Genomic DNA, 25,549 nt, shown 5'->3' on the forward strand with positions numbered 1-25,549 from the left:
GTCGTGATCTCATCAATGTATAGCCCAAATAATGTCGGTGAGAGAGGGCATCGCTGCCTCGTCCCTTTCATGCTCTTGATCCAGTCTGACAGGCCTCTAGGGGCACATACTCTCCCTCTGAGTGACTCATATAAGCTCATCACCCCCCATATTATGTCTCCTGGGATCTGCATCTCTTGAAGTCGCTGTATGATTGAAAATTGTGGTACTGTATTGAAGGCCTTCCGAAAGTCTACAAAACATGCATAGACTTTCTAGGATCTTGACGTCGCCTCCTCGATGACTGCCCGCAAGGTGAAGATGTGATCCAAGGTGGAATGTTGTCTCTGGCCCCAACGCCCGCTACCCATGTGCTTTTGTGCAGAAGCTGATCTCTCTCTCTATCTCTCTCTCTCTTGCTGACCCATATATCTTAGCCAATGTATGACCAATCGTGAGAGTGCGGCAGTTCCTAGTATCCATGGGGTCTTCTGCTTTGCGTATTGGCACATTGGTGGTGGTACTCCAAGTAGGGGGGAAACCATGGCACAGCGTGTGATTGAACATCTGTGCTAGGATCGGGGCTAGGACGTCTTGCGCATATGTGAAGTGTTCAATGCGTAGGCCCTCGTGATCATGGGCTCGCTGGTTGTGGAGCCGACGTAATACGGCTCGCACATTCTGTGCTATGAACAACGTACATGTGGTAGGTTTGGGAAGGGCATACATATCAGGTGGTCTCTGAGATGGGGCGGGGTAGAGGGATGTCACATAAGCGTGTCACATCAGGATTTGTGATGGGGATAAGTGACTTCCCCTTAGACATGAGTCTCCAAGCAAAGGTGGAATCACCTCCTCACGTGACAAGTGGCTCATATACACTACATCCAGGACATAGTCAACGTGTATAAACTGGCCTTCAGGAAGCTAAAGGGCAATGAACCTCTGCTGAACTGTCAAATGCCTCAAATGCAGCTACAATGCATCATGCCAAACACTTACTTTACTTAAATTCACGTAGAAATAAAGGGAATAACAATTGGCTAGAATGCCCCTGCTCAATGAAAACAGTACACAAGACACCCATTGGCTCCAAATGTCTTGGCGCCCCTTTCGGTATTTATTTAATACTTGTGAAATGGAAAAGATTTACACCAAGGGGCTCACCCGTGCACTGTTCCTCTTGCAATTCCTTTGACTATCTTCTGGGCATCTATGCCATAGTGCACTACTAAGATCTAATTGGCAAGGCAATCTTAGGCATTCACTTCTGACTAGACCCAACTGAGAGCATCAAAGCATCCAAACCAATTGCAAACTATGCTCAAAGTAGCCTCAAGGCTTTCACACGTATCAACACTGTCCTTTGGCCTTTCCCTAGGCACACCCTTGCCTCTGAGTGCTTGCTTGAGCCTGTGGGAACTAGAAACGACTCCAAACACAAGAAAATGCATTGCAAATAGCTTCAAATCAAGAAATGGCAATCAAGTGGAAGACAAAAACCAAATACCCGTTGTCTGTGGCAGAGGGGTGAGCTCTATCCTCGCGCCTATCCCCTATCCAGGCTCCCAGCAAGACGCAAGAGTCTTCCAGCTTCGAAGACAAGAGAAAAGAACAGGTAGAGGGCGGAGAGAAGGCAAGAGAAGGTTGTAGAGGTTTGGGCAACAGATCTACCCTGAAATGCACCCAGAATGTCTGTCCTGGAGATGACCTTTCTTGGGATCTGTGCCTCTGTTGCAAATACCTTAGAAACAGCGACCAGGCATTTGTACCGCCACCTTGAAATACGGGCCTCACGTCCCTACAGTCCATACAGGTCCGTCTTAATTGCAACGTACAACGCAGTTAATGCATCGTACATCAATCTATATAGGCTGTACGGATTGCCTTGGGAGGCGTGCAGCAGCCTAGTGCGCGGGAGAGACAGCTTGCGACTCGAAATGCGTGCCAACATGAGGAAAAGAATCCTAAAATCGTCAAAATCAGCAACAGGTGTGTCTGTAGGCTGGGAATGCTCCAGGAGGGTGAGGGAGAGAGATGATAGGTGGTGGAAGCACATGCATGCACATGCATGACAAATGGCCCTTCATTAAAGTCCTAACCAACCTGACCAAGGACAACATTTGTTGTCCTTGGGCCTAACTTTAAAACCCCTCTTTAATGCCTTTGCCAGGACCTAGTGGGTACACCTAGAATTTGCCCCTAGAACTTCGAGGAAGTTTGCACTTCCTCCAGCCAGTCCCCCACGGCCAAACTATTACTTGACTTTTCACGTCCCCGTGGTAGTGTATTTAGATAGATAGAAAGAAAGAAAGTCATATTAACGTCCGCAAGAAACCTCACGGGTCTATGGGACAAAGTACAAAATGTCAAAAAGACTTGCAACATCAGTGCACATGGCATCTCAGCTCGATTATTATATCTCATCTGGAGATAAGCCAGAGGGTCGAGGAGTGCACATGGCATCTCAGCTCGATTATTATATCACACCGATACATACTAGGATTATAGAACTAATAGAGGTGGCCTTCATAACATTAGTTTAAGACCGAGAGTCTTTAGGTTTAGCTTTTGAAATCCCTAATTAGTGTTGTTCCATCTCGATACACAGCTCATTTTCCAGCTTTACGTGCATCCTTCATTTTGGTGAGCTCAACATGGGAGCCAGTTGGTCTAGTCTTGCTACTAGTGTGGTGGTTGATATGCTAAATGCCAAATAGGAGTGGTCCGCACCAAGTGGGGGAGGAGGGACCATGAGGTCATGTACATGTGTCACAAAGGTTGGGGAGCCCATTGAGTAATCCGCCGAAATCTTCCCCCCCTCCTTGTGGGAAGCAAGTGAGTCCTCCAGATGACGGCCATTTGAGGCCGCTATATGAACAGGTTGTGCACTGCTCCCATCTCTAGTAGGTGTTGGCCATATCCCGTGACTAGTGCATCCTCTCAGTGTCTAACTATCCCGAGCTCTGGTGGGTCAATCTCCGGCACTCTAAGAGGGTCATCTCTGAAGTCAAGCAGGTTAACTTGTCTGCTCCCCGTTTGTGCATTAAAGTCCCTAATAGGAGGATCTCCCCTTGCCTAGAGGACTCGGTGATGTCATCATATATCGTCTCATATGAGCTGTGCTCCTCTGTGGTGACCTCACAGCATATGATGATGTATCTAGAGGAAAGTTGCATACCACAATGTTGCCCTTGCTTCTTGTGGCTGTAGACCCACATGTGTTGTGCATGTTCCTCTCTACGCATCATAGATATGAGCGGCCATAGATGTGATTTGAAGAGGAGAGCTACACCTGAGAACCTCAGACATGAGCGTCTCTCCTTGGTGTCTTCCTACAGGCTGAGTACCGTGTGTATCCTGTTACTATAGGCATCCCTCTCATTAGACTCTCGTGTGTCTCTGTGTAAAAAATGATCTCTATTAGTGTATGTCTCTAAAAAGCCTCCCGGATCAGACCAAAGAGTGCCATTATAATTCCACACAGCTGTCTTTACTCTACTTTGTGGCACAATCCTATCAGTCCGACACTGTCATGTGCTGCCTGCATCCCTATCTTCCCTTTCCTCCCTTTCTGCCCTCTCCCTATGATGACTTTGCCATCGTTATAAACAGCCCATTTCCCTTCCTGTCTTGCTGCCATAACTCGAACCATCCCTTCTCTGCGATGTTCTTGCTGTAAAAGTGTGAGACCATCGTCTAGATATGTCATTGTTCCCTTCAATGCTGCTCTCATGCTCATAAAAGTGGACCTATCTGCTGCTGTCCTGAATCTCACAATCATTGGTCTCAACGATGCATCATCCTTGCCTACTCTCCATGCCCCTTCAAAGGTGAGGTTGATGCTCGGTTTGGGTAGCATCTGTCATTGGAGGTCTCCCATTGATAGGCCTTAACAAGGACATTCAGTGATTTATGGTGTCTTCTTTTCTCCTCCTCTAATGCATCAGAGATAAATTCCTTTTTAGGGGCTGATGTGCTGTTCTTGACCACTTGAGAGTCCACTCTTTCATTTTTTCTTTTCCTTCACTTATTTGTTGAGAGATTTCTTCGTGTTTGGGAGAAGGAGAGTTTTTAGTAAAGTCTTTGAAAGACCGAAGGGTCTATGAGACTTAAGAAAACTAAATACAATGAGCTGAATGGGTGGAGCCACTAAGCTGGTACTTGTACCTAAGACAAATATAAACACAAACATAATTACAATATATCTGTGAAATCCATAGTGAGGATGAGAAAACTGTAGTGTGGTATCATTGGTGGTCCTCTGTATGCTGTCTGAGGAACTAAGTCCACTAGGCAGCTATGAATGGAGAAGAGGATCTTGACAACGTGCTGTGGAAGCATGAACCCCATGATAGATCACTGACGTTGGTCAATTTACTAGTCCGATTGGTCTCCCACCCATGGCTCTTCACCGGATAAGTGCCATTGTCACACCCCTAGTCTGGCAAAATGAAGGGAAGATCCCCGAGCCGAATCTTGGCATCGACATGCTAATCACAAGTTTGTTGTGTCTCTTGCTTTGGGCCTCGGCTACACCGTCTTTCATGGGGCTACTAGACCATGCTATTTGACTGTTGTGTCTCTCGCTCCAGCCCCCAGCTATGCTGTCTCTGGTGGAGTGATGAGAAAAACTTGATAATCATGTTTTGGGTGAAGTCTCGTTGAGCACCATGGTCTCATCTATGTGCCCTGAGCAGTTGATCTTTGTCCCGTATGGCCTCATGAATCAAGCCGCCTGGTCACGAATCATCTTTGATTCGGGAGATCCAAGAGGATAGAGAGGGGTTTGAGTCCATCTTTGAAAGGGGATGTGTGACGACCTCGGATCTCATAGTACATAGGGCACTTGAAAGCAAAGTGCTTCTCTAACTTAATCTCTATAGATCACATTGGGTACATATGTGGCCCTCTCTATGTATGCCCTCAACCCATCTAGTCTCGATGTGTAGTCTGTGTGAGGAAACATTGATTGCCAATTGTGATCCTCAAAGAGTGGGGAAGGTGGATCTGTGTGTAGCTTGGCCGGTCGATGAAGCCCTCCTTTGTTATTTGTAAGAAATGATCTTTGTAGAAGTTGAGCTTCACAGGGAGCTTGCTAGAGACTAATGTGAGAGAGAAAAAGAAAGAAAGAAAGTTTATTAAAGCCTTAGGAAGACTGATGGGTCTATGAGACTGATAGAAAACCTGATACAAACAAGCAGAAAGGGTGGAAGCACTAAAACGGGCATATGACCCATGCTTACCGCTAAGTCCTAGGTAGTACACACTCGTATCATCAGTGATGACATCATCATCATCATCATCATTAGCATAGTCACCATCATTGCATAGACCTTGTTTCGGAGTACATGGTCTGTGAAACCCATGATGTCCTTTGGGACATAGAGGATGTGACCCTCCTCATCCATAGGTGGTAGCTCAGAAAGAACTTGGACACGTTGTCCTATATGCGGCTTCAGCAAGGACACATGGGAAGCTTCAACTCATATGTCACATCTCCAACTTTGCGGCAGATGATCTTGTAGGGACCGTAATACACGTGAGCAAGCTTCGTGTTGGTGTTACCTTTCAGCAAGGCATAACGGTTCTTATGGAGGCGTAAATGCACATAATCTCCTTCTTCAAAAGATAGATACCTCCTGCGTTCATCCGCATACTCCTGCTGCTTGGCTTGGGCATCTTGCATATTCTTCTTAGCGGATTGCAGAAGGGCATCCATTCTTTCCAAGTCACTTCTTGCTTGCTGATTTTTCACAGCCATGCCTGAAATAAGAGTGCTTGGCTTGGGCATCTTGCATATTCTTCTTAGCGGATTGCAGAAGGGCATCCATTCTTTCCAAGTCACTTCTTGCTTGCTGATTTTTCACAGCCATGCCTGAAATAAGAGGCGGGATCCCAACGTTGCATCCATACATTGCTTCAAAAGGGCTCATGCCAATGGAAAGGTGTTTAGTACTGTTGTAACAAAATTCAACTTATCCCAGGACTTCTGTGTATCATGACAAAAGTGCCTCAAGTATTCCTCCACCCATTTGTTCACCCTTTCTGACTGTCCATCCATCTCAGGGTGGTAAGCAGTGCTAGGAGTGAGGAGAGTACCCACTGCTGTAAATAACTCCTGCCGAAAGTGACCCATAAATTTTTAATCTCTGTCACTGACAATTTCCTGAGGGAAGCCATGATGCTTAAAAACATGCTCAATAAATTGCCAAGCAACTTGTGATGCTGAATACCGGGTCTTAGTGGGTATGAAGTTAGCCTGTTTTGTCATTCTATCCACCATCACATAAATGCTATTTTGTAAAAGGCAACCTTGTGATGAAATCCATAGCTATGTGAGTCGATTTGCCTTCTGAAATAGGTAATGGCTGTAAAAGAGCCGTGGGTAGTTGGTTGTCCATCTTATTCTGTTGGCAAGGCAGGCATTCAATGATGTATTTAACCACATCTTGCCACATGCCATCCAAGAAGAAGCTCTGTTTGATCTTTTCATATGTCTTAGTGATACCCACGTCTTGCCATAGGAGATGAGTGCATTTCGTGCTAAACCAGCAATCTATACTTAAAGTCTGGCACAAGATAAATTCTGTCCTTGGAGTACAACAGCCCATTATGCAGCTTAAATTCAGCATGCCCTTGGTTTGAAGACTCTTGTAATTCCAAAACTATGGGAGCTGCCTTTGAATTCTACATATATTCTTCTTGGATCCCATGAATCCACTTTTGATAGATGGTGGAAATGGTAGATAAAGTACAAGCCCACATTCTAGACAAGGCATCCGCAACCACCTTTTCTTTCCCCTTCCTGTACTCAATGTTGAAGTCATAGGACTGAACTGCAGCCAACCACCACTTTTGCTTCATGGATGCATTGCCTGCACAAGAAAATACTCGAGTGTCCTATGATCCGTCTTAACTTCGTACAGGTAGTGGTGCCATTTCTCGAAAGCATGTAGGATAGCCAACATTTCCCGATCATAAACATGATAGTTCATTTCCTTGGTGAAACCGGCCTCTAATCACTGAGAGGGCAGTGGAACTAAACTTTAATCACTTCAGCACTTATTTACAGCTCACAAAGCATATATCACAACCATTAACCATTGCATGATCACCATTTGGCGTTTACCCATTTGTTCACAAACAAAACCACTGAAAAAGGGATGGAGGCTAGAATGCCCCTGCTCAACAGACATAGACAAGTGCACCCGATTGGCCCCAAACACCGTGGTGCCCCTTTCGGTATTTCTTTATATTTCACAGTGAAATGATTACAAGTTGCATCTGGGAGACCTTCCCTGCAACTGAGCATGCAGCCCCAATTCACTAAGCCTTCGCAAGGCTTTCAAGCATTTTACTTCTTGGTTTGTTCATCTCTCCATTCTGATTCTGTCTCTCTCTCTCCCCACACACAGACACTCACACACAATTGTTTTCACGTACCTGCTAATCTTGCCTTGTGCTAATCTTCACAAATGGCTCCCCCTAATTGCCAAGAGCATTCAACAAAGCTTCTCGATCATTAAACTTGTGCATAAAATGCAAGTTACAAGCACAATTCCAAGAGATCGAAATGGAGAGATGCACAAACTAAGAACAATAGACATACCACACAAAGCTCAATGGCCCTAGTTACAGCATGCATAACACAAAGGTAGAGCAATAGTCCCTTGGGAGGTAACTTGTCTAACAACACCATCACATAAGTGCACTTAACCCATAGGCTCAACCCAAAGGCATTCTCTTTTCCGTGCAATTCCATTGGCTGTCCATATGCAATCACACTGCACCCTAGCTGCACTCTCTTTGAGTGGTTTCCAGTTGGCATTCACAAAGCTTTTCAAAGCTCCAAAATAAAATCAGGAAAGTACCCAATCAAAGAATGACTCATGTAGCACTGCCTGGGCACCTATGAGCCAAGAAAGAGGCGGCACACGAGGCCAACCAATAGCTTATGGCAAAAAGAAATTGCAGTAGCAAAATCACAACTCACCAAGCCCTGAAAACTCGAACCAAGTCCTCAATCGCCAAGAGGACATAGTAGCCAATGCCCAATTGCATTCTCAGCCAAAGTGGAGTGCAAAGGCATGAAGAAAGAGCATTTACAAGAGCCGACCAGCAAGAATTCCATTGAAAAATGCGAAAAGAAGCACTTCTGTTGCGAAGAAGTGGGAGTTCTTAGGCTAAAAAGAAGCGTGCTTCAGAGAGGAATGCATTGAGAAGGTTTTGGAGAAGTTTCATCGCCGGAAAGTCCTCCAAAATTGAGAAAAACTAGTCAACCAGTGCGTGGGACCACTCGAAATTCAACAGAAAGCTGTAGCTTTGCAAGAGGAGAGGCCCAGGAGGCGGTAGAAGCAAAAAGGTCCACAAAAAGCCACTTTTGCAAATTCGACCAGCAAAAGAAGTGCTTAGCTCTGCCCGTTCTACCAAACGCACAGAGGGAAAAGCATATCATTACGAAGGGGAGACAGAGGGGAAGCCATCGGGCCAAACGGAAGTCGAGGAATCCAAACGGGTGAGGAGTTATGAAGAAAAAACGGAATTCAGCTGAAGGAGGCTGAAAAATCAGTCCAAAATCTCAACAAAGGGAGAAGATGAGAGAGAAAACCACACATGTGAAGTTTAGAAGGCCCAGGAATGGCAAAGGAGCATGTAGAAGGCACTAGAGTCACCTGGAACTCTAGGGGGGCCCCTGAAGGTACATGGCCCTCTAGGGGGCCCATTAAAAATGCCACATCATCATTTCCCAACAACCACTCTTTTAATTCCTTGGAATGCCTTTGGGCCTAGGGATTAATTACACTTATGTGCTAGGCACCATGCCACGTTTAATTACACATTATTAAGCCCACGCTTGGACTTTTAAAACCAAAGTTGTCACGGTCTTGTAGTACATTAAAGTACTTAGAATTTCACGCCCCCGTGACACTTGGCCTCAAATTTTCTGTTCTTGAAAGCTATAAGTCCATGCTCTTATCTCAAAACAGCCCCCAGGCCTTTGCCACTTGCATCTGTCTCTACAATGAAGGGCCGTGAGAAATCTGGGCATACAAGTACATGTGCATTACTCAAGGAGTCTTTGAGGTCCTCAAAATTGAGTTGTGCGTCTTCTGACCACGTGGAAGCATCCTTTTTTATGAAGTCAGTGAGAGGGACTGCCTTCTTGGGAAAATGTTCAATAAATCTCCTGTAGAAAGAAGCAAGACCTAAAAAGCCTCTAAGTTGGGTGGGATTCCGTGGTTGTGGCCACTCCCTTATGCATTTTAACTTGGCTGGATCCACCTGAATTCCATCCCTAAGCTCCTCAACCTCTTCTTCTATGAATGTGCACTTGCTGGCTTTAGCATAAAGCTAATGCAACCTTAGAAGTTCCAGCACCTGCTTGACATGAATTTTGTGTTCCTGCTTATCCTTGCTGTAAATGAGGATGTCATCAAAAAATACCAGCACACATTTTTAAAGAAGAGGCTGCCAAATCTTGTTCATGAGTACGTGGACTGTAGCCAGAGGCATTACTTTGAACTCATATAAACTTCTCTCTGTGCGAAAGGTTGTCTTGTGCTCATCTCTTTGTTTCATTCTGATTTAATGGTAGCCTGACCTCAAATCAATCTAAGTGAAAAATTGAGCACCCTTGAGTTCATCCAATAGGTCATCTATCTTGGGGATCAGAAACCTATTCTCGATAGTGGCCTTATTCAAGCATCTGTAGTAGTCAATGCATACGTCTTTTTTCTTTACCAGAAGTAGTGGGGATGCAAAAGGAGGAGTGCACTGTGCTATGGGTGATAAAATTCTTCTCTAGCAATTCTTGCACTTGTGTTGCCACTTCTTCCCGTTCTACCTTAGAAAGACGGTACGGGGCCTTATTAATTGGCTTGCTACCCTATTCCAAGACTATGGTATGATCAACATCTCTCCTTGGGGGCCACTGTGAAGGCATATCAGTAAACACATCAGCAAATTCTGAGAGCATCTGCATATCACAATCCTCAACACTGGAAATGCTGCCCTCCTTAGATACTGACACATTCAACACATAGATGGCACACTCCCTCTTGGGCTCTCTGGCTAGCTGCCTTGCTGAAATGACCTGCAATTTAGGGGTTGCAATACCATGCAATGTTTAAGATTTACCCCTGTGGACAAAGCCTAGTGACAAAGCATTTAGGTCCATGCTGATTTTGCCCAATGATTTCAACCAATCATAGCCCAAGACAACATCTATGGGGCCGATATTCCACCTCTACTCTCAGCCCATGATCTATTTCAGTAGCAACCAGTCCCACCTCTGTAAGGTTTTGCAATTAATAAAACTGTGAGTGCTACCGCTGTCCACCAACACGTGAACAGTCCTGCCATTAATCATCCCTTTCAATCTAATAGTTTCAACACTTTTGGCGCACGAAAAGAGATAGCATAAATTGTCTGCCGTGCATCCCAATAGATCTCCTCCTCATCCACAGGAGCATTACCACTAGCGTCCTCACGTGCATGAAAAGGTATAGCAACCTGATGCTCCACAAGAAAAGATGTAGGCCTATGACCTCGCATGCCATGAGTGGGCTGAATGTCAAGTGATTGCATATCATGAACATCATGATCAGTAGCACCACTCAGATCAAAAGGAAAATCAGTTCCCTTCATGGCTCTAGTGTCAGGAGCCTCATCCGAATCATGTGTTCTTGCCATTTCATCATGAGGCATCCAAGGACTCTATGACATCAACTAAATCCTTATCATCAGAGAGTTCAATGATCATGCTAAGCTTGGTTGAACTAGTGTTCTGCATCTTACACACATCCCGATGCTCAGGGGTCCATTTGTCGCCTCACTTAAAGCACAAGTTTGCTTTCTTCCTGCTGTCCATTATGGCCTTGGTACTGCTGAATTGCTTTCCAGCAGTAGGCTTGGTTCTTGGCTTGGCATCTGATGGCCTGTATGGCATAGCATAGGGCATCTTACTCCCTAAAACAGTAGGAGACCATGGAAAAGGTGTGCTGCAGATTTCCTATCATTCCAGTCAGTCACCTTAGGCTTCTCAGCCTCATTTGCATTCCTGTATGCACTGCCCGCTGCCATCTTATACTTGCTGGCATATTTGGGCTCAAACACCTCTGCCAATTGAGGGCTACGTGCCTTCACATGTGCAGCCAGGGAAGGACTCAATCCTTGGATGAAACGCAGCATCTTCCCTTTCTCAGATACATACAAATAAGGAAAGCCTCCAAAAGCGCTGCAAATACTCTTGGATTGTACCAGTTTGCGACAATGCATAGAATCAGCCAAGTATTGATCCAAGATGCGTGGAGATACGAAGGAAGTAACCATCATTTCTTTTAAACCCCTCCATGTGGTTGGCCTTTGAGGAGAATCCCTCATATACCGCCACCTAGTATGTGCATAGTCCTGCATGTGCATACCTGCAAAGATTATGCGGTCCTCATCTTGCTGTGGGTAGAAGCGGAAATAATCGCCCAGCTTCGTAAGCCACTCCTCGGTGTGTGAGTGTCCTCTTTGAACTTATGCACTGTGAGTTTGTCCTTGACATCCTTGGCTGCATAATTCATGCATAGAATGTGAGGGAAAGAGTGGGGGAGTGGAACGATGAAGACAGAGAGAGAGAGAGGGAGACACAAGAAGTGTGGGTGTGTAAAAGTGTTGAGCCACACCACAAACTCATAGAGTTTTATTAGGATTAGGGATTCACCCTATGACTGTCTTAAGACAATCATAGGTGTCATAACTTTAAAAGGGTGGCAATGTGCCTTTACCCCAACAACCTCCCACCTAAAGGCCAATGTGCCTAAAGGGGAGAAAAGAATAAAAATTACAGCAATATACAGTTACTGTAAACAAGACCATAAAATAAGAATGGTCTCATCCTAATCCCATGATGTGACTTATGCAGTTGTTTCTTCAAAGCACTAATCTCCTGCTGAGATTTGCTGGCAATCAGCATGTCATCCACATATAGAATGAGTAGCATCAAACTGCCATCCTTTGCCCGTTTGGTGTACAAGCAGTGATCGGTCTCACACCTATGATACCCTTGGGACTTGCATGAAGGCATCAAACTTCTTGTACCATTCTCTTGGCGCCTGCTTGAGTCCATACAAGCTCCTCTTGAGCTTACACACAAGCTGCTCTTTCCCTTTAACAGCATATCCCTCTGGCTGACTCATGTAGATCTCATCATGGAGATCTCCGTGAAGAAAAGCAGTCTTCACATCCATCTGACATAAATCCATGTCCTCATGAGCAACAAGAGCTAACACTGCTCTCAAAGTAGTCATCTTGACTACAGGGGAAAAGATCTCATCAAAGTCAATGCCCTTCTCCTGCTTAAATCCCTTGGCAACCAATCTGGCCTTATACCAAGGTAAAGCATTTGAATCCACTTCGACTTTGTAAACCCACTTGCATGGCAAAACCTTTCTGCCTGCAGGTAGCTGCACCAAGTCCCATGTATCATTTTGAAGTAGAGAGTCCATTTCAGATTGCATGGCTTTCTCCCACTTCCTTTTCTCTGTTCTTCCCATAGCTTCCTTGAAGCTGGAAGGCTCACCACAATCTGTCAGCATGATAAAATCAGCCACATTATTGGCTCCTGGAACAAACTTGTCAGGAGGCCGTTGTACACGGGTGCTCCTCCTAACAAAATGATCCGGATTAGGCTGCTGTCTAGCCTGTTCGTCATGCATGACGGGTGGCTGTACCACCATATTTGGCTATTCTACAGCGCCATTTGTTGGCATATCCAGTGGTGCATCATTGGCAAAATTGTCTGGCTGATTTTCAGCCTGTATACCCTCTTGAACAGGGTTATCTACAGCAGCCTGCTGCTGCATATTAATGGGCATTCTTTGCTGTCCGACATCATCATAAACAACCCTTTTGTATTCCACAGGTTGCACGGGTTCTTTGTGTACACTATCCTCTTTAAAGATGACGTCATTGCTGCGTATAATCTTCCGTTTGACGGGATCCCATAACCTGTACCCCATTTCACCTTCGTCACCGTAACCCATGAAGATGCATCTGAAAGACTTTGGCTCCAGTTTGGTGCACAGTTCTTTGCGTATATGAGCAAAGCACTCGCATCCAAACACACGTAAGTGCTTATATGAAGGTGGCTTGCCAGACCACGCCTCCTCTGGCACTTTCAACTCCAAAGCCTTGTTCGGCGACCTGTTAATTAGGTGAACTGTTGTTTGCACGGCTTCTGCCCAAAAACCATGGGGCAATGCAGCATAAGAGAACATACATCGAACTTTCTCCTGAATAGTTCAATTCATCCGCTCACTCACACCATTTTGAGATGCATTATGAGGGGTTGTGAGTTCCTGTTTAATGCCCTTAGCTTTGCAAAACTGTACAAAAGCATGTGACACATACTCACCCCCATTATCGGATCTGAGGCATTTCAGCTGCGTCCTGTCCGATTCTCAACCTGAGCGACAAACTTCTTGAAAGCATCTAAGGCATCGCTCTTATGCTTCAAGAAATAGACCCACACTTTGCGTGTGGCATCATCAATAAAAGTAATGAAATACTTTGCACCCCCTAGTGATAGCTGTGGCATCTCACACAAATCAGTGTGCACTAGATCAAGCGGTGCTCTATTTTGGGGAGTTCTCCTCTTATGAGGAGTCATAGAATGCTTGCCAAATATGCAATGATCACAAGTAGGCAAATCTGAAAATGAAAGAGATGGCAGATAACCCAAACGTGACAGTTCTTGCATTCCTTTAATGGACATGTGTCCCAACCGGCTATGCCACAATGAAACCTTCGGCAGCTCGGTTATGGCAACAACATGATTACCTACACTGGAAACATAAAGAGGGTACAGGGTATCACTCTTATAACCCTCAGCCACTACAACCTGGCCATCAGTAATCACCCATTTGGAATCCCCAAATGTGGTGTGGTAACCACTGTCATCCAACAAGCCAGTGTTAATCAGATTTTTCTTGATTTGCGGCACATAGCGAACACCATCAAGCATAAATATGCGTCCATTTGGGAATACTATCTGTATACTGCCAATCCCTGCAATCTGACATGCATAGTTGTTCCCAAGGTGAACAACTCCATGAGTACTTGTGTAGGAAGTAAACCACTCCCTATGAGGAGTAACATGAAAAGAAGCACCTGAATCCAAGAGCCAGGTGTGCATGTCATGGCCATCAATAACCAATGTATGTGCAATTACAGCAGAAGAACATAATACATCATGTCTGTCATTGTCACTGTCCTCTGCTGCAACATTCACTGCATCCAAGTCATCTGCCTTGGCCTTGGCCTTGCCTTTGCTTCCACTGCCTGCATCCTTTGTCTCAGCCTTCTTGGCTTTCTGATCCTGTATAAACTTGAAGCACTTAGACTTCACATGTCCCTTCTTGCCACAGTAAAAGCATTCAATATCCTTTTTGCCACGGGACTGACTGCAGGATTTGGACTTGCCACAGATCTCCCCTTCTGCTGAGTCCTACCTCTTTCCTGTACCTGCAAAGCATTGGAAGACTTGCTGCCCATATTATTCTTCCTGCTCATCTCCTCCATAAGGAGAGAGCTCTCCACATCAGCATACATAAGAGTGACATTTGAATTAGAGAGGGTGGTCTTGAAAGTGTCACAACTCTCAGGGAGGGTACACAACAAGAAAGTAGCCTTGAACTCCTCATCAAGGTTCAATCCCTGTGCAATAAGCTGTGTAAAGATGGCATTGAACTCACTCAAGTGTGAGGTCATAGCTGTACCTTCCTTCATGCGAAGATCGACAAGCTTCTTCAACCAAAAAACCTTACTGGCTGAACTCTTTTGGGCATACAACTCTTCTAGCCTCTGCCATAGACCATAAGAGGTCTTTTCAGCCTGAACATTGAACACAAGAGAATCACTGAGAGTAAGCATGATAGCAGCCCTAGCGGACAAATCAAGCTCCTCCCACTCATCATCTGCCATCCTAGATGGCTTGACACCCTTCACCCTTATGGGCTTAGAAATCTTCTTTAGCAGAAGTACATTCAAACACTGTTCTGCCCATAATGCATAATTGTGTGCCCCTTCCAATTTCTTTATGTTCAGAATTGAAGATTCACTTCCCCCTGATGCCATATCAGATAAGGAAAGTACCTGACTCCCTGTAAGTCAAAAATGACTAAATAAAAATCTGATTTCTCAGAAAACCTGCTCTATCAAGAGCCAGGAGCACTCACAATAGTGCTGTTTTTACTGTCAAAAAATTTGCAGCAAAACAGAAAATTTTCCCTCCAGTCACTGTACCTTCTGACACACTGTACCGTGCTCAAATAGGCATAAAACAGTAACTTCAGAATGCTGCAGCTGTTCCACAAGTGCTTTACAAGTGCATCATCATCTGATGAAGCACAAAACACTGCTGTCCTGGACACTTCTCCCACCTCAGATGAGGTATTGCACTGATTTTATATGCATAAACCACTTGTCATACACTGTTTTGTCCACTGAAAAAGGCTCCAAACACCTCAGCCTGTCACAAACCTGCAACAAAGAATGGGACAAATCCCAAACAATCACCCTTCTGCCAAGGGGATAAAAGGCATCTGAAGTTGTCAAACAGTAACTCAAGTGCTCACAAGCAAAATCTGGGCAAAAGCCCCTTGATTTGACACCTGTATTAAGTGAAAAACACCCTCAACACTGAGGTAGCATACAGAATACAGCGCTCTCCTGGCACTTTCACCTGACAATGTAATGCATAAACGGCCCTGTGTACACAGTAACAACACAGATCCCAACGTACAAACACCGAAGAGAAAACCTTTTGAGCACTGTCAACGATGGACAGTTAGGGACCGAGTAAACTCGATGCGCCCTGGCCAAGCGTGGCTCAACTGAGATTTTCAAAGTGTCGTACACAGAATGTGACCTGCAAGAAATGTCACTGAATACACTGCGGAAACAAGACCAATGTGTGCACCCTGGCTCCACACCGCCTCAAGGCATACACTGCATACACTTCCAGGCAAAAGCCCTTTGAAATTGTCACCCGAAAACTGAGATTTGCACTCAGCAAAAGCATAAAAGCCCTCTGCAAAATCAAGGCATTTGACCTTCCCGAAACAAAATAATTGTGCAACCACCACACACTGTGGCACTAGTCACCTCAAGCACGAGGGACACGAGTGTACTTGCTGTACCTCAAACACAGAGTTTTGAGAACTGAACAAATTCCGGGAATGAAGAGCAGAGTGCTCTCTCTTTTCCTTCTTCCCCAAAACAAAATTTCTGTGCCTGCTGTACCTCCTGTACCTGCGCAGGGTACCTGTTGTACCCTGTACTTGCGAGGGCACGAAGTCCAAAAAAAATTTTCGACCTGTACCTCCTGTCGCAGCGTTCGTACGGTCGCGTCCGTACGGTACGGCTGCCTGTACGACGTTGGCTGCTGCTGGTCACGCGACCGTACAGCCGGTACGACGGCCTGTACGGATTCCGTACAGCCGGTACGACTGGCTGTACGGGTCGCTCCGGTACGGCTGCCCGTGTGCAGCCTGGGTGCGCGCCGGTGCTGCGCGCTGGCTGCGCCCGCCTAGTAGCGGGTAGCAGCTAGCAGCAGAGCAGCTGCGACTGCTCGCGCACGACCTGCGCGCGGCTGCTATCGCGCCCGCACGCTGCTGCGCGCCTGCTCGCTGCTGCGCGTTGCCCCGCTCGTTGGCATTGCCCCGCTCGCTGCTGCTGCGCACGAGGCCCGAGGGGAGAGGGGGGGTAGACCAAAGTGGAGAGGGAGAGGTAGAGGCTCTGATACCAGTTGTAAGGAAAAGAGTGGGGGAGTGGAACGATGAAGACAGAGAGAGAGAGGGAGACACAAGAAGTGTGGGTGTGTAAAAGTGTTGAGCCACACCACAAACTCATAGAGTTTTATTAGGATTAGGGATTCACCCTATGACTGTCTTAAGACAGTCATAGGTGTCATAACTTTAAAAGGGTGGCAATGTGCCTTTACCCCAACATAGAATCAGCCAAGTACTGATCCAAGATGCGTGGAGATACGAAGGTAGTAACCATCATTTCTTTTAAACCCCTCCATGTGGTTGGCCTTTGAGGAAAATCCCTCATATACCGCCACCCAGTCCTGCATGTGCATACCTGCAAAGATTATGCGGTCCTCATCTTGCTTTGGGTAGAAGCGAAAATAATCTCCTAGCTTTGTAAGCCACTCCTCCGTGTGTGAGTGTCCTCTTTGAACTTATGCACTGTGAGTTTGTCCTTGAAAGTTGACATCCTTGGCTGCATAACTCCTGTGTGCGTAACCTCTAGAGGTGCAGGCATGTAATGAAGGCCAAAAGTGGGTCAAGTTAGTGGGCGTTAGGATCATTAGTATTTGGGGTTTTTGCAAGATAGAGGGGTCTAAAGGGCTAAGGAGGTACTATATAAGTACCATCCTCTCATGTACAAGGACACTTTTTGATGTGACATCTAGTCCTATCTACTCTCCTCCTCCTCAGATACCTTCATCTCTTACAATTCCTCATCCTCCTCCCCCAAGTCTCTCTCTCCTACCTCATTCTGTCACTCCTACCCCTTCTCTTTCCTCTTTTCCACTATCTCTCTCTCTCCCTCCTGCTATTCTATTCCCCCTTTTCCAAATCTGTCCCTACCCCTTTTCTACACTGGTATTAGAGCCCTTTCTAGGTCCTGTTTCACAAATGCCTACAGATTGTGCCTTCAGTTGCTGCCTCTCAAGCTCCATTTGCACCTATCTGCAGCAGCAGACTAATAGACAACGCACGGCAGTGCCATCTTAAGAGAAAATTTTGAGCGGTGCTCCATCGTCAACGATGCCCTTAATTTCAGCGTTGATGGCTGCCAATCCATTGCAATCTGCATCCAATCAGAGCGCCTTCTTAGGGCCCTATTCAGAACCAGCCAGCGTCAATCCCATCCAAGAAGCCACTGTGATCACTACGCCTTCAGCTGCTGCCTCTCAAGCTCCATTTGCACCTACTTGCAGCAGACTAATAGGCAACGCAAGGCAGTGCCATTTGCAAGAGAAAATTTTGAGCAGTGCTCCATCGTCAACAATGCCCAGAATTTCAGTGTTGCTGGCTGCCAATCCATTGCAATCTGCATCCAGTCAGAGCGCCTTCCTAGGGCCCTGTTCAGAACTAGTTAGCGTCAATCCCATCCAAGAAGCCACCGTGATCTGTGGCGATTAGGTCGGCTAGCACGGTTCTGCAAAACGAACGATCAGATAAAAAGGGCTTCTTAGCGTGAACAGCTTTCGACGCTGGTTGCTTGCTGGTTAGAGGATCGTTGGCTACCCGCCCGATTTGTCCGTCAATTGATAGCCAGTCCCCTTGTCCCGTTGCCCCACCTTGCCTCTGTTTGTTGCAATAGATGACTGCCCTGCCACTTTCGTTGCCACGCCCCCTTCGCCATGCCCGTCGTCAATCCCGTCGTTCGTCGTCGCCGTCCGGGTGCTCAGCCATGCCTTGCCGCCAGCCTACGTCGCGCCTCTGCCCATCGTCGCTCGACTTGATCGCCGACTCGACTTGCTCTCCCCTTGCTATGTCGTCGTGATGCCGCCCCGCAGCCCTTGCCGTGCTGCCGCTGCCCGTCTAGCCTTGCCAAATACCTTAGTCTTCATGTTTTCCTAATTTAGTTAGCCACGGTTAGGTTGGTTAGGCTAGTTAGGTCTAGATAACTAGGTTAGGTTAGGTTGGTCAACTAGGGTAACATAACTAGGGTTCAGTTAGTAGGTTAGGTTGGGTTAGACTAAGTCAGCGCACTAACTGTCATAGAGGTCTTAGGTTAGTGCTGTCCTAAAAGTCCTAGGCGACATACCTCGCCCCCCCCCCCCCCCCCCCCCCCCCCCCCCCTCATTCCAAAAAATAAAAAAAAAAGAGGGCAAGAAAGTCAAATTTTCCAGCCTCTTCTGAAGGCCTTCCACAGCCCTATATTCAGCTGTTAGATTTGGCAGCTATGTCCTATGCTAAATGTCCCATAGAGCAACTTGTTGGAGCTATGATGCCGAGGGGAGTGATGCCAAAGGCTATGAAAGCCTATAACAGTAGACACCCAACATTTGGGGAGAAGGTAGTCAGGCCAATGCTTGTAATGCAGTCTAGCCATGTTATGCCACGTCCTAGCATGCAGCCAAACCATGATGTAGAGCCATGGATGACGCCTTTGGATGTAGGACAAAACTATGGTTGTTGTCAAGTGACTGCAGCTGCAAATACTAAAGGATGTTGTGGGGAGAGGGGTTCTAAGCAGCTTAAATGACTATGAACAACAAGAATCAAAAGCTGTCATTTCAGGAGTATACCTCCTAGCTTTGCAATGCATATGCTTGATGGCACAAGGGCTAAATTCATGGATGCTTCATCGGTGATGCTTCAGAGAACGGCAGAGAAGCAGATGGGCCAACAAATAGGCGAACAAATTTGTGAGAAGGTCAGAGACGTTGTGCACATTGCAATGCAATCGATGGGAAAGCAGGCCACGCTTCCTTCAATGCACCAAAACGATGGGGATGGGAAGTATCGATCCACCCAAAGAGTCTCTTGGAGCTATGATGCCTAGAGGAGCTATGCAGCCTAGCCATGCTATGCCTCTCCCTAGTGCGCAGCTAAATCATGCTTCAAAGCTGTGGAAGATGCCTCAATATGCAAGACAAAAATCTGGTTGTTTCCAGGCTATTGCAGCTGCAATCACAAAAGGGTTATGTTGGGATAGCTGCTCAAATAAAAGCAGCAGCCTACATGATGGAAACAAATATGGACAGCAAGGGGGCTGTTATATCAGTTTGCAGGACGGATACATTGCTCCAGATGATGCCCTGGCAGCTCAGCACACTAATGGAAGAAATGCCTATATTCAAAGTAGCCTACATAACTGTGACAATGAAACAGACCTGATGGGTAGAAAGATAGATGAGGCGCCAAGCAACAATGAGCAAATCTGTGATATTGATGAAGATGCACAGCAAGAAAAGGATGTGGATGCACTTACACTTGATCCTTCTAGGCATGCAAACTTTGAGGACAGTTTTCGACTTACATTGAGAAATATGAAATCCCATAACTATCCACAAAAACTTTGCAAGGGTGTCCTCGTGCTTGGTACAACATGTGATATATGCTGCCATGTATTGGCACTTGCAGAAGCAAATCCGTGTGCACATGATGAGGTTGAATAGACCCATGAGGGCGATGTCAGGACTATTACTTGTAGTTAATCAAAGCTGCCTACCAGTAACTTGCAGATACCACTAGCCTATGAGCTAGAAATTCAGAAATATGTAAAATGGTTCTTTGTCCAGCAAGTTGCAGACATAAGCCAGCAAGACAAGCCCCAAGATACAGCTGTTATGATTGCTGTCCTAATGCAGTGTGATGTTGATGTTTTTGGGCCACAAATTTTGGCGTATTTATCATCAGGGCATTATGCTTCTTTATGCTGCATGCATTTATTACAGCTTACCAACAAGGAAGGTCCATTGGTGTGGATATCACAGGGAGATCACCCATATGTTTGCCAGTTCCTTCATTGCCACATGCAAAATGTAATCATAGAAGGGAATTGTGATGTTGAAATGACTGGCTGCTCAATAGACATGCTTTCAAGCCTGGACGGAAATGAAGCCATTGGACTTCCAGATTTGAACATTGTGGCAATGGATCGGAAGATTTTGATGCAATTCTTTTCATGGGGTAATGCATTACAGAGCCTTATGTGCATGCCACTATTTCAGTCCATTCACAACGAGGATATATGGAGCCTCATTTATCAGCTGATTGGACACCCTACAATGATATCAATCTTGGAAATTGTCCCTTATATGGAGAGCTTAAGCAGAGGCAGCTTTGCAAATGATCTACCTGAGCTTGAAGGAGCCAGTTGAAACAGAATGATTGCACGAGAATGTATGGCTAGGCCTTGTCTTTCCAAGTTTAATGTTCATGCTACATGCAACCTGCTGATATTGTGTGGGAAAAGGGGCAGAAGCATCCAGCCAGCCAATGGTAATTTGGGTATAGATTTGGTTGCAGCATATCTTGAATATCAATGTATGCAAGCTCATGCCTCTCCTTCAACAAAGAAGGCGTACCCTTCAGAGGGCTTGACTGGATCTTGGTTAGTTGTACTTGAGGACTATGGCAGAGACGGCTTGCTCAATGATGCTCAGATGCAGGCATGCATACGCAAGAATATGGGTCAGCACATGCAGTTTGGGTTGCACATAGCTGATAGCCTTTGTTCTCCGTGCATGTTTGTGTTGTCTTACTACTACCACAGCAACATTGACAGCTATAGCCCTTTTCAGTCCGAAGCAAATGGAGGTCAAACGAGATCTAGCATTTTGTTGTTTCATCCAATGCCCCCTCCTTGGTCTACCGAAATAGGTTCAAACAATGTGTTTGATTATTGTGTTGTGTGGGGATTGGACTTTGGTGTCTCGAATGACAAGTTTATGGAACCATGCCTAGACTCCCAGCAGGCCTAATTTGTCTCTCTCAGATTATTTTGGCTGTTCACAAGCTAGAGGCACGTGGAAGCCATCTGAAACGCATACAAATATTGGAGCACTGTGTTGTCAGAATTCTAGATCCATGGCATGTTGGGGTATTGAAGAAGATTATGGAGCTGTTTGAGTCCAAATACAGCAGCTATAATGAAGATGATTTTTAGTTCTTGACATTTGGCAACGACCGCATAACCAGAGATGCAATGCAAAGACAGCTCATTGAACTGCTCATGGAAGCTACTATTGAGAGCATATTTTTATACTATGGTCTATACCCACTGTTGGGCGCTGATGACGTCAGTGGGGATGCCATAGTAGCTAGTCCCTGCTATACATGATGGAGTTTATGGTTTTCAACCTTGTGAGTGACTATCATGAGATTGAAAATGCACCATGTTGTGTTTTCAGAGGATGAGTTTGGGAATGTTCCTGGATTCATCTAGGTATATATGGCAAAGCAATCAATGCTTTACATGTGGAGAAAAGTGGACAGCAAAGCACAATGTGGTGTGCAGAACCAAAAACATGGGGGACAATTGGAACTTGTGTGATTATGGAGTTTCATGATGATGATCATGGCAGGAGGGATTACCACCCACATGACCCTGGAGGTGCCAAAACACCCAAGGCACATGAATATATTACATTTGCTTTTGACCTGGTGGTATGCATGACGACGTATGTGCTCTTTACAATAGGGTGCCCATCACCTGCAATTTTGAGGGCAAAATTATTTTTTAAAGGAGGGATGGTTGTTATGAAGGCCAAAAGTGGGTCAAGTTAGTGGGGGTTAGGATAATTAGTATTTGGGGTGTTTTTAGGATAGAGGGGTCTAAAGGGCTAAGGAGGTACTATATAAGTACCATCCTCTCATGTAAGGACACTTTTTGATGTGACATCTAATCCTATCTACTCTCACGATCCACGGACCAAGGGGTTGCTCTTTGGCTCCTTGGTCCGTCCAGCAGGGATGTATGGGAGTCCTTGTTGGAGGCTAGACTTGTTGGATATAGAGTGGGCTCGTGTGGAGTGGCTACAGGTTCTCATGCTGTCGTGGATGATTCATGGTAAGCTGTCAGTTCCTCATCACTAGATCATTCAGGCTGAGTTTGGGTCATCCCCATTACAGCTAGATGCTGCATTTCATGTCATCACGTATCTGTAAGGGAGTATGGGGATTACACTTCTTGGCGCAGCAGACTACCTTGGGCGCATCAGACTACCTTGGCTAGCTTTGTCTTCCTCTATGGCACTTTCAGCAGGGGGGACCAGAGATGCTGGTATGCATGCACTGAGAGATGGTTTGAGCGACTAGGGCTCCACTTGGATAGACTCCCTCCCTTCCTGTACAGTATGGATGCTCCGTTTTCTAACGTTAACTCATACAAGCCATTGTGGATTGAACAAAGGGCTCATTAAGGCCCTTGCTGAGTGCTAAGCTAATAACCTCACTAAAACTCAAAACACTCAAAACTATGCTCAAAATACATATCCAGGCACCGTGGTGGCTCTCTGATGGGAGGTGAAGATGTCTCGTATCTATGTCTGTGGATTCATCTCTCGTTGTGGTGGGGGGCATGGTCTCCATTATCTTCGTATTCGATGGGCTATATCGAGAGCGACACCTCGTCTCGGGGACGATCCCCTTGGAGTAGAGCTAGGATGGGCTGGACCTCCATTGTGCCCTGGTCAACCTCTATATCATGCATGGTCTTTGTGTCTCTAGCTCCATTGCTTCGTGTCTTTAGGTATGCGGCTTGAACTAACCATGGTTTGTCTGTCCCACATTGTAACGTTTTGGATTTTTTGCCTCCTCGGCGTCATAGCAACTATTGAATCTTCAAATGGGTGTGGGGATATATATATATATATATATATATTTGTGTGTGTGCGAGTAACATTGTGAACGTTTGGATTGAAACCTTTTGTTTTTTCTAAGCATTTCAAGTGACTGTGTCTTTGCCTCCATAGCAACTATTGAATATTCAAGAGGGAATGAACCACTATGTGGAGTGCATCATTTGTACATTGTATTTGATGATTTGCATTGTTAGCCATCCACATTGAGTGGGCTGTTTACATGGAGTTGCTTGAGCAAACTATCTTTGAGTACTTCTTTTGCCCGTGGATTGTCATCTTCTTGATTTATTGTGGTGGCATCTTAAACACCCCTTTGCACTTAGAGCATACGGCCCTTATTGGTGCTTTCAGACAACTTGAATTCAACTATTAGCTGAATTTTCAATTCTTCACAGCTCTACGGTTCATTTCTATGCTGTGTTTTTGGAATCAAGGTAATGTATTTGTTTTTTTGGTTCCTACTCCTTAAAAAGAAAATGGTTCAATCGCCCTTTCTCTTCTGTCCTACATTCCCACTTTGTTGTATTTGGGGTGAAAGAATGCTGAACTTAGAAATAATGTTTGCATTTAACGGCTTGCAAAGGTGGCCTTCTGTCTTGTAATGTGTTGATTTCTAGATGTGGGTCATACATGTAGATTTCAGGCTATAAGCTCTTATCAATTTCAGCACTAGTAGATTTGCGGCTTGTAAATGCTTATTGACTCGTTGTCACTATTTTATCATACCAAACAAACCAGTAACCCAAAACAAAACAACCCCCTCCCCCCCCCCCCCCCCCGCACCAAAGAAAAAGAAGATGAATATATGTTTTTGGCCCTGCAAGGGTCTAAGGGATGAACATGATTATTATTTTTCTAATCAGGTCCATCCCACTTCTTTCAGTTTATTTGGTCATTTTAACCAGTTTAAGTTTTGGTTTAGTGGTTGTTTAAGGCTTTCTAATGTGCTCCTAATGTGTTGTTAGGTCAAGTTTTTGTCATCTTGTGGAGGTCCTAAATGCTTTTGTCTTTTGTTGGGTGTTTCTTTCTAAAGATGGAGGCTCTCTTTGTCTGTTGTAGACACCGCCTTTATATTACTCTTGCCAAAATAGGCATGTCCCCACTTTTATTTAATGGTCCATCTCCCCCCCCCCCCCCCCTTTTCACCTCTTCTCTCTCCTCTCTTTTACTCATTTAAATACCTTTCCCCATATTCCTTCACCTTCGCTTTCTTTTTCTCTTTCCCTTTCCTTCCAGTTTACACCTATTTTCCCTTTTACAAGTTATTGGAATATTTATCGAGCTTTCTTACACTTATACTATAATGACATTCCAAAAGGCAAGGCCTTAGTAGATTCCCACCTTGTTTCATGGTTGGTACTATCGACATCTCGTAGAGGCAAAGCTTCAGCTTTGATCCTGATCACAGCACACTGATATACACAGTTCAAAGTAAACAGTCGGTTTTGGCTTGAAGTCGTAAATGGTATTTTTTGAAACTAGTTTTTGTGGTTGGTATCACAGATGGACATGGAAATGGCACTAGAGTATGCAACACAAACTGGGATGGTGGAAGCTGCACGGGAGTCCATCTTTTTGAACCATTTAGATGAAAAGCACACTTTTGTAGAGGATCTGCATAGTCCTGTTTGTGTATTCAGGATTATTTCTGGTTTTGGGGGCTAGAGTATATTTTTTCTGTATGCTATATGCAAAAATCTTACAAAACGAATTTCTACATTGGCTTCTCAGTTGAATGTGAGGCAAAAGTACCTAAACAGTGCTAATATTCTTGCTTAAATTGATGTCCTCTTTACGATGTATGACGTCAAATGGATGCGCACTCTCTCAGCAAGCATAGTATATGGCTCATCATCCAAGCAAGCCAATGCTGAGTACTGGACATGCAACTTTATTTACAAGTATTGGAATAAAGAATCATTTGTGTTTTATTTAAAGTGTGTCAGGACTCACTGAGCATGCTACTTTAAACAGGTTTTGGAAAAGGCAGTCTCACCTGTGAAACAGGATCTAAGTTTCCAAACAGAATAGAGACCCCACTTGGAATGAAAGAGATTGCCAACACATCTTGGAGGATTAATGAGCAGCAATAGACATTTGCTCACTTTTTGTGCATGTTTTAGCCTACAAATATTCAATGGTGCTAATTTGTCTAAAAATTACAAGATTTATACATGCACGACGTATGAA

At 45.2% G+C, this 25,549-nt stretch overlaps 1 protein-coding gene across 1 annotated transcript in view; it reads left to right on the forward strand.

Moving 5' to 3' along the window:
• The window catches only part of TOP6B (topoisomerase 6 subunit B), a 73,301-nt gene extending 48,006 nt beyond the window's left edge, over positions 1–25,295 (forward strand). Inside the window, exon 19 of the mRNA XM_087373255.1 lies at positions 24,863–25,295. Coding sequence (XP_087229381.1) covers positions 24,863–25,024 — 162 coding nt within the window. The 3' untranslated portion in view covers positions 25,025–25,295. The remainder of the gene's footprint in view (positions 1–24,862) is intronic.
• Positions 25,296–25,549: the final 254 nt, after the last annotated feature.

The sequence above is a fragment of the Dipteris shenzhenensis genome, chromosome 4, assembly GCF_047967505.1.
Source record: "Dipteris shenzhenensis isolate YYH24624 ecotype China chromosome 4, Dip_SZ_1.0, whole genome shotgun sequence".
Classification (NCBI taxonomy): domain Eukaryota; kingdom Viridiplantae; phylum Streptophyta; class Polypodiopsida; order Gleicheniales; family Dipteridaceae; genus Dipteris; species Dipteris shenzhenensis.